The sequence below is a fragment of the Cyprinodon variegatus genome, unplaced genomic scaffold (genome assembly GCF_000732505.1).
Source record: "Cyprinodon variegatus isolate N-32 unplaced genomic scaffold, C_variegatus-1.0 Scaffold59, whole genome shotgun sequence".
Classification (NCBI taxonomy): Eukaryota; Metazoa; Chordata; class Actinopteri; order Cyprinodontiformes; family Cyprinodontidae; genus Cyprinodon; species Cyprinodon variegatus.
The window spans coordinates 1,451,511-1,461,390 of record NW_015150512.1 but is presented as its reverse complement, the minus strand read 5'-3'; the positions used below and the strand labels follow the sequence as shown (position 1 = coordinate 1,461,390).

The 9,880-nt window shown below is 41.0% G+C and overlaps 1 protein-coding gene across 2 annotated transcripts in view; it reads left to right on the top strand.

Moving 5' to 3' along the window:
• Positions 1-350: 350 nt before the first annotated feature.
• Positions 351-9,880, top strand: part of LOC107082710 (matrin-3-like) — a 15,214-nt gene continuing 5,684 nt past the window's right edge. The window contains exons 1-11 of one of the 2 annotated variants that reach the window (XM_015371506.1): positions 351-405; positions 3,226-3,917; positions 4,580-4,641; positions 4,887-4,913; positions 6,097-6,179; positions 6,273-6,313; positions 6,393-6,509; positions 7,057-7,182; positions 7,258-7,434; positions 8,925-9,049; positions 9,170-9,470. In XM_015371506.1, the coding sequence (XP_015226992.1) occupies positions 3,315-3,917; positions 4,580-4,641; positions 4,887-4,913; positions 6,097-6,179; positions 6,273-6,313; positions 6,393-6,509; positions 7,057-7,182; positions 7,258-7,434; positions 8,925-9,049; positions 9,170-9,470 (1,662 nt within the window). In that variant the 5' untranslated portion in view covers positions 351-405; positions 3,226-3,314. Of the gene's footprint in view, positions 406-3,222; positions 3,918-4,579; positions 4,642-4,886; positions 4,914-6,096; positions 6,180-6,272; positions 6,314-6,392; positions 6,510-7,056; positions 7,183-7,257; positions 7,435-8,924; positions 9,050-9,169; positions 9,471-9,880 lie in introns of both variants that reach the window. The other variant, XM_015371507.1, reaches the window with a different exon arrangement.

Here is a 9,880-nt window from a genome sequence, read left to right as displayed (position 1 = left end):
TTTTTACCTCCTTATCAGTTAGAGGCGGTACTACACTTTAACTAGTTTGCCAACCGCCATAAAAAAGAAGATAAAAAAAAAAAACACTACAAAAAGAAGAAGTAGTGACTACATATTCATTTATATGTAAGTTTGTATAGATATTGATTCATAGATAATATGCAGTTTCGTTCATGCCATTGAGGTGAATTAATAACTTCTTCTTCTTCTTTTTTTTTTAATGGCGTTTGGCAAACAACTTATACAGTAGGTGCATTACCTGAATTAATAACTTCCCTCTGACATTACTGATAACCACACTCCAGTCTGCTAGGTGGCGGTATATGCATCTTAAGTTGGTTGCCATCCGCAAATACAAAACATAAGAAGAAGAAGAAGTAGCGACTGCAACAGTGTGCGTCTGCGGTAAGTAAAAAAAAATAAATAAAAAAATAAATTAAAATCTCACAAATGCACTCTGTGCTCTAAGTAAGTGAACTTTAACGTCGAGCAGCGGCTATCTTCAGGTGCTTGCTTGTTTTTTTTCTTTAGGCAACACACAAGAAATAGCCCCTCATGTTAGCATGTTAAGCTAACGTTAGCTTCCCAACGGAGGTTTGGTTAAAGCTAGGCCCTCAAGCTGAATTGAAAACCAGCATCTCAATATTTTCTATTTTACCTTTCTCCACAAAAAAAAACCAAACAAAACAAACAAAACAAAAACGTTCGTGTTACTTTATTGAAACCTGATTTTTTTTTATTTTTTATCCCGGTTAATATTTGGACGGTTAGCTGGAAGCTAACGTTAACCTTAAATCTGCTGCTGATCTGTGGGAACAATTTTGATTTAAACTGCGTTTAACCAATTTTACAACACTAATTCATAAGCTGTCTACTAATATTTATATTCAGCCTCTGCTGAATTAGAAATCTAACGGTTTATATGAACTGATTCGGATTGCATATGTTAGCTAAATGGGATTATACTGCAGGGGTAACGAAGGTTTTGTTACTGTTCTTTTTATTTTTCGATAGATTACATTTAAAGGGTTGATTAGCTGCACTATGATCTGATAGTTTTAAATGGTTTCCGCCTTAGGGGCAATTTAGTGCCTTTGTAGGATTTGGTGCCGTCTGTCTACTTGATGTTTTGTTCATTTGGACTTTCAATAGAGGGGAGCAATACCGTTTAGCCTACTGATTATTGAAGAATGAATTTTCTATTTGCTCTTCTGCGAAGAACTGTGGTGTCAGGACTTCAGAAAATATATGAAAACGGTAGGAAATATTTAGCTTTGATCAGGAGTAAATTTCCACAGAGCCAACAGGTTTCAACTCAGACCTGTTGAAAATAGTCTGGAATACAAAGTTATCAGAAGATGATTCACATCTAGATTTATTTATTCAAGATTTCCTAACATATTTTGCTTTATCTTTTCTATTTATCAAAAATCAAGAATCTTTGCGATAAAAAACCTATAATAAAATTTGTCTGGACACTTTTGACCTTTTTTATAAGCTGGAATAAACACCTATATAGTTCTAAAGTTATGAAATGAAACGTAACTTATCTGTTCTTTTACAATGAGTTATATATGTTAAAGGCTGAAGGCAATATAATGTTTATATATAAGAAATATTCTGTTAAAATTGTGAATGCTTGATTCAAAAATATATTGTATGAAAAAATACTCGCTGCAGGTGCTGGCTAAAGCACTGTATCCCAACTTTCAAGTTAAAATCTGTAGCTTTTATTATATACTTTGGTGCTGTTGTCTTTTGAAATAGCCACTCGTTTGCTGAGACATCCCTCAGAGCTGGTTATATTTTAACCTGTGTGTGATTTTGGGAAATATGCACCTCCCAGCCACTGTGTTGTTAGTTTGAAACCTTTGTTGAGAAAATTAACAGTAAAAATCATATAAGATGGCACTTTTTTCCTTCAGTCTATTTGTTTTGTAACATTAATAGATGCATCTTTTCTCATACTAAGTTATTTGATGTATTAGGCCACATGATGTGCAAAAGCTGTGGTAATAGCTTTGTGGTGCATTCAAGTTTTACAGTAAGGAGTGACACTTTATAGTTACTCATGAATTTGGCTATTAATAACTTTCTTTTGCCACGGGAATTTTGAGAGTATTTCACTTGAATAGTTAATTTAGTGTCTTGTCGTTGTGCTTCGTAGGACTGCAGATTTACCACATAAGGATAATTTTTTGACATGACTTGTACAGTACTCATCCTGTGCTGCATTCTCTTCTAAAGCCATAGTAGTCCCTTATTTCAGACTTTCAAGGACTTGATCATTGTTTTTGTCCCCATTTTTTTTCCCCTCTTGTCCCGTAAAAGAAAAATGTCACGTTGATGTTGCACAGAAGAGTTGATTTTACTCCGAAGATCAAATTCGGTGTGTACATGGACAGCAATCAGAATGGCGATCGGGGAAAAAAAAACATCTTTATCGGAATGAAATTTCTTTCTGATTGGACCAAATTGAATTACACTTTTCATGTTTACATGTTTGCATGACACATTTTTGATCTGATCAGGCTTTCAGTGCAATTTTTGTGTCCATGTAAACTTGGCAATAACGATATTATTGTTTTACGTCATCCAGTCGCAGTGTTGAAGATGTATTCTGGTAAATTAAACATTGATTTTCAGAGGCAGAAGGTCTGAATGAAAAGGTCCTCCTGCTTTGGTTCATAAACTAAAACTATTAATGAAAGTGAGTTTTAATCTATGACTTGAACAAAATACAAACTTTGATACTTGCATTGAAACTTGCATTTCTTTCTTTTCTTGAATTGTGGACCTTTCAATTTGTCTGATGCCTAGATAACTGAACCTGCAGTTCTCTTCCAAATCTCATCTCCAGTAAAATCCAGTTTCATAGTTAAAAAAAAAATGGTATGTTTCAGTTAACTCTTTGGTCCTGGTTTGAAAGCAGTAGAAATGGTGAAGATGTCCTTCTCCAGGCTTCCTTCTGTAGAATCAGGTTTTTAACAGACTTTCTCAGCCTGCAGGCATTGGTTTTGCTTTGTAAAGTTTTATAATGATGCCGTGCCTCTTTAAGCTTCTCCATCACTCTGCTCCACATCATGTAGAGGTGCAGCCTTTTCTGTCTCCTGCTGTGATCTTCCCTCTACAGTTATCTCGCCGGCTCAGGCGGCTCCACCAGCTTCTGCCTTCCCTCTGGACTCTTTGGTTGAAGGTTTTCTCTGCTTCATTGTGTCTCAGCAGAACTCAGACATTCTTCAGAGAAGAAGAGGAACCTTTCATAGACTCTTTGCTGCCTGCTTCTCTCTGTCTTGCCTCCACCTGGTGAAGTAATGGCTCAGCAGTCTCAGTCCGATGGTTCTCAGACAGCGTTCTCTGTGAGTCGGGGGCTGAACTTTAACATGAACGAACAGGGTCCCAGTCGCTCAATGGGGGGTGGGTCCTCGGGCCTTGGGATGGGCGGGATGGAGAGCCCAGATGGAGGTGGTCATCTTGGCCGTCACATGAAGCTGTTTTCCAGTTTGGGCCTGTCGCCCTCTGACCTGGACGCTCTGGCTGAACTCCCTGACGAGGACATCAGCATGGAAACGCTGCCCCGCATCCTGATGCAGCTGAAGAGCCGTAAAGTTGGCGGAGGGGATCGAGGAGCTGCGTCCTCTTCCTCTGAAGCAGCTTTTCGAGGCGGGCGGGATAGCTGGGACCCGTCTCTGGGTCAGGGCCTTTCCAGGGTCCATTCTTCTGGAGACTTTGGCTTCAGCTCCATGCGGGACAGCTACAGCTCCGGGTACAGCATGGGGCCATCATCAGACCCCATGTTTATGTCAAGGAGGATGGGCACACCTTCAAGCGGGAAGATCCAGGACTTCCTGGGAGTCATACCCCCCATGTTCCCTCACGTGTGCTCTCTTTGTGACTTTGATGTTCATTCCACCATGGTGAGTACGTCCAGCCTGCTTCTTCTTTTCTTTTGGGACTAACTGTAAATGTTTGAGCTTTCTGTCAGCCATGAGAGCTGGTTATCACCTTATGTTTCAAGAGACTGAAGCCCCAGTTTACTTGGTTAAATCCTCTCATTTCACTCTCTTCAGCATGATGAGCCTGTCTTTGGTTTCCTTACCTTCTGAGCTGAAGTGCTGTAACAGATCCCAGAGAGATGCAGTGGGTCCAGGTTCTTAGGTAGTCCATCTCCATGTTGGTTTCATGAAGCATTTAATGCCGCAGCTTCATCTCAGCCTCTTGTTCTGCTGAGATCCTCCCTGTTTAGTCAGGTTCTCTAAAGATGCTCAGCTTGAGCTGCAGCAGCAAAGTTTATGTATTTTCCAACAGGCAAACAGACAGCACCTCTATTGGCCTTTTCTTTCCAGAACACCGTGCAGCCATACCATTTTATCTCAGAGAGACAGAACCTTTGATTTGGCTTTTTATCAACATGGAATCAGTGTTCACAACATTAAGAGCTAAACAACAGAGAAAAGCCTTAGTAATATTCACCAGACCCATCCTACTGTTCTCGGCTTCTCTGGATGATAAGCCTTTAAGCTACTGTATCCGTATTGAGGATGTTGACTGACTGATCTGTGTTTTGTTCTTCTGGCAGGAGTGGGACCAGCACCTTAATGGCCTCCGACATGCTGAGAACAGGCGAAGGCTTCTGGACATGTAAGTCAGAGCCAGAATTAAACAAACAAATTAAAAAGCAAGCAGAGCTAAAGGTTAGATCATCATATTTGTGGCACAGACTGGAACCAGGCAATAAAGTTATAGTTGAAGTAAAGGATTGTAGAAATGACTTCCTATATAATGCGTATATATATATATATAATGTGTTCATACGGTACAGAAATGAACCAGAAGCTCTGCAGAGATGGGGAAGCCTTTGATAAACAGATTTCCTGTTGTTTCAGGTATCCAGACTGGGAACCTGGTAGAAGGTAAGTGGTGTAAATATAAATTAACACTACCTGATACTAACTTGGAGTGGTGCTCCACAATACGTCCACTAACTTACTAGTCGATAAAATATGCAGTAATAAGTGATGGTGCCCCATAACCAAGCAGTAACCACAGTCAAATCAACTTCACATTTTTAATGCGATTTTGAACAGCAAGTGTGTATTACAAATATGATTTCCATACCTGCTTTTGGAGTACTGATACTGGCTTTAATCAGTCCTACTCATCTCAGTGCTTTTTCATTAAATGGATGCCTTCTCCTTTAGATTTAGATGGCTGGGAGGAGACGGGTAGCCTGGCTCGCTCAGAGGCTGGCAGCTCCCGTTTACTGCCTTCTGTTGTCGCAGAGTTAGGCAGAAATAGAATGTCCCAGGCGAAGGTAGATTAATGTCACCGTGCACTTACCAAGTTCATTGTTAACAGAATCAATAAGAGAATCGATAAGGAATCAAATCGTTTCATAGAATCGATAAGGGAATCGGAATCATGAAAATCTTATCAATTCTCAACCCTAACTACTACTGAGAAAGAAGTGATGAACCATTGGGAAATTGGAGCGTTGGACTAGAGTAAGTCCTGGAAGAGCTGGACGGAAAGGATGTAGGGTTACCAACTATGAAAATTAAATAAGGGACACTTCTTGGCTTGGTGTCTTCCACCATACCACCATTAGGAATTTATTTTTGCCTTTCCTTGATGGTGTGAAATGATTTGATTGGAAACATTTAAATCAAACCTGAAATACATTTGACACCTAATTAAAAAAAAAAGTTTTTTTTTTTTTTTTTAAATCTTTTTCCTATTGATTATTTTAGTATTTTCTTTTTTTATTAATCCAAAAAAGATGCCTTAAAGCTGCAGTCTGTAACATTGAGGAGAGAGCAGACTTCGACTGAAAATTTGAAGAAATTTTCAGTCGAATGGGACACATAACTGAGACTGCGCCTTTTAGTACGGTGCGCCTTATGGTCGTGAAAATACGGTAGGTTATTCTTTTAGCAAATACCATGTTTTAGAGTCTGTGTACCGTTAATCTAGTTAAAGATTCAATGAACAAATTAGTTATAATTGTTTCAGTCCTAATAATCAGTGTCATTAACTCTGTTGGTTCACATTGGAGAACATTTTCATCCAACTGTTGTTAACTGGCTGGGGCCACAGGGAGACCCCCAACCTTTCTGCAGGTCTTCTGGGCCCAGCCCCCATGTCCACCGGACCCATAGGAGGGATGTCCTCCAGCTGGGGTGAGACGACACCGTCCATCTATGAAGTCCAGCACCTCCCATATTGGGTGCAGCTCTGAAGTTGGTTTTCTTATTGAATGTATTTGTCTGCAGGAGGCCGCGGTCGCTCTGAAAACATGATGGGACCCAACGTGGTGAGTTGAATTACCTGCTGATGTCATGCTTCGGCCCAGATATTTCTGCTTACGCTGGTCCTGATGAATGTTTCCTCAGTCTCGGAGCAGAGTGGTGGTGGTGAAGTACGAAAGGAAGCCCCTAAGCAACAAGACGCTGTTTGCCTTCACCGAGACCTTCGGGCGACTCAGAGAGCACCTGATTCTCAACAACAAGGTAGACCAGCCCTCCTCTGGGTCACTGTTTGGTTCTGTCAAGGCAGGATCCTCTGCCTGTTCTGATAAAAGGAAAAAAATCTGGGTTCGGTCTGTCAGACCTGTTCCAGACATCAGAGGCTCCTGTTTGGGTTTTATTGTTTATTCATTTTTACTGGATCACAAATGAATCAGCTGCAGGTTTTCACCAGGGAAGTTTCATCTAAGGTTGAACTTTTTCTTTCTAGCCATTTTTCTTGTCATACTTGAACTTTCAGAGGAACAAGCTGGTTCTTGACATCTGAACACCTGAAACTCTTTCAGGGATCAACAGACAGACTAGTAGGGGGGGCCCGTATATGCCCTCATATAGTGAATGAGATGGAGTTTAAACTGATAAATTCATTCCAGGGGTGAAGGTGGAAGAGAGGCAGGTTCTGAATTAAATCACAGGAATGATTAGCTGGTTCTGGTAATTATTAAACTCTTTAAAACCCAGAAGGTTGGGATGCACCAAGCACTCCAACCTGCGGCAGCTGGGTCACTTTCTACCTCTTGTTGTTCCTCAGGCCTTCCTGGAGATGGATACTCATGAAGCAGCTCTGAGCATGGTCAACTACTACCAGCAGCATCCAACCAAGCTGTATGGAAAACCAGTCACCTTCTACCTGTCCAAGAGGCTGATGGCCATTGAGGTAACTGTGACATGGTGCTGGGGTTGATGGGAGAAATGTGACAAATTGACCCAACGCATCGTCCTTGTTTTCAAGAAATCCCACCGGTCGTCTGATCTGCCGATGGAGAAGCCCAACAGGGACGTCACCGGCCAAGGCAGCAAGGTGGTGTTCTTTGCCAACCTGCCCAAAGATGACGAGAAGAAGAAGGAGCTCCTGACCATCTCCAGACGCTTTGGTACCGTGGACAAGCACCTCTTTCTGACTGACCAGGTAAAACCAAACAGAACCACCTTCTGCAGCCTCACTTAGGATTTAGCCATCTGAGGAATATCCTGATTGTTCAAACATTAGGGTGAAGCGAGGATCTGAGCTGTTGACTGATGACCGCCTGGTGGCAACCGCAGGTTGTTGGAAGTGAAAGATGTAATAAAAACAGAAGTCTTAGAGACAGACCGTAGTTTTATTTTACTCTAAACTCACCAAACAATCTAACATGTTAAAGGTTGTTTACATTTCAAGTCATATAACACATGAGATATTATTTGAACTTGTGTTGGTCCTGAATTTAGACAGCTTTGGTTTTAAACCTGAGCACATGCATGATGTCGACCCAGCTTGAAAGCAGAACCAGAGAAGGTTTAACTTCCAAATATCACTAAGGTCTGTTGGATGGGAGCATTTCCATGTAAAACGCTTCATAACATTTGAGCATTCATAACTGACATGTTATGTAATAACCTGTTGACGTCCTCAAAGTTTGATAAGCAATCCTGGAGCTAATTACCTGAACTTAAAGGCCGGAAATTAAATTTGAACTGCACCAACGGAGAGTGTAGAAACACCTTCCCATCACAGCGTGTGTCGTCAGTCGCTCTGCATTCTATAAATGATGTGTGGAAAATTGCAGCAATGTCTGCAAATCACATTCAACCTAAGTTTGAGCCTGCATATGGCTCATTATAAAAAAAAAAATACTGAAAAACAGCTTTTTTTTCTTTAAACCCTTAAGTAGTAACCCACTGTAGTCAGATACACTCCATCTCACCTTAAGCACACAAACCGCACACACTGCTTTAAACTGACATAAACAAAACACGTGTTGTCAGAGCTCACGAGAGAAAGCCCTCTAAGAAAATGAGCCCAAAAGAAGCCAAACAAGCACAACAACCACGCTGCAATAAAGAGGTCGCTTCTATTAATGGCAAATTTTCTGCTCGCCAACAGATATTTGAGCCTCTTAATAGTCCCTTATGATATAGTGCATTAACCTGGAAAAAGCCAGAAATAGTGTCTTTACATTCTTAAAATCTCCAAGCAACTTCAGGACAATAAAAAAAGGAAAAAAAAAAAAGACAACCCCAAAATTAATTATAATACGCATACTAGGCAAGATTTCCTAGACATTTGCGGCACATTTGTGCTGTAAGCGTTTTTTGTACTTTTACGATGATGGAAGTCATGGGTGGTATGATTGGTTCCATCCTGCTTAGGAAAAGCCTAATACATGTATCAGACAAAATGTAGAGAATAGGTGTCTTTGCTTAGATGTTCCACAATCAAGTTGAACAGTCATGTTGAATATGAGCTTACAAGCTCATATTCAACATGGATACGAAAATTCCCTTCTTATGATCATGATCACTGAATCACTGCGCAGATACCAGTACAGTAATATTTTGGTACTGGGTCTGCTGAGGCAATATTAAGGACAGTTGGGTTACTACTGATAGTGCTTCATCGTGCTTATCATGACCTTCCAGGCGTTTGTCCAACTGGGAACTGTGGAGGATGCAGAGATGCTGGTGAAGTATTACAGCATGAACCCGCTCATCATCAAAGGAAGGCTGATCCGCCTCAACATCTGCACCAAATACAAAACCCTCAAGTGAGTTAAATCAGAAACCACCCCTGCTTACTTTATTTAAGGCAGCTGCAGGCACCTTTGGTTTGTCTGACTGGGAAAAGGCTAGGTTCCTGATTTTTTTTGTTTGTTTTTTTCCCCCAGTGTGAGCCACAGGCAGGGGGAGAAAGACACTCAGAGCCGTAGGAGCAGCAGGTCAGAAACCTCCAGGACGTCCAAGTCTTCATCCAAGGGGAGAGAGGAGAGGAAGAAGAGGGATGACAATGATGACAAAGAAAAACCTGCAGGAGAGGGGGAGGACAAAGAAGAAGAACCTGAAGAAAAGCAGGGGGGACAGAGGGAGGGGTTAACGAGTGAAGACAGTGAAGATGAAGAGCAGCCTGAGAGATCTGAGTCTGCGAAGGAGGAGGATGACGACCAGCGGGAAGAGAAAAACAAGGAGGAGGTGAGGAATGACGCAGCTTTGACAGCCGGTAAAGAAAGGATCAGAGTTCAGGCAATCCAAAAACAAGATTGATTTAAAGGAACTCCATGGAAATGCAGCAGCAGCAGCTGATGCTGCTTTAAAACATATTCCTTTGTTTCTAAGAAAATCTACTGAAGCTGCACAAAAAATAAAAATTTAAATGACACCTTTCATGGCTCTAATGGAGGAGTGCTTAACGGTACAAAAATGCTAGGACACAATATCTGAGTATTGATGAGGATTTAGGTACCATTTAGTAAAAGTAAATAAAGTAAGACCGTCTTCTAATCCAGACCTGATCTAGATTTTTAAAGACATGTTAGTAAAAGAAGTGAAGGGAGAAAGAATCGGGTTAATAAGACCTTCATCAGGAGATCAGGGCTCCTGCA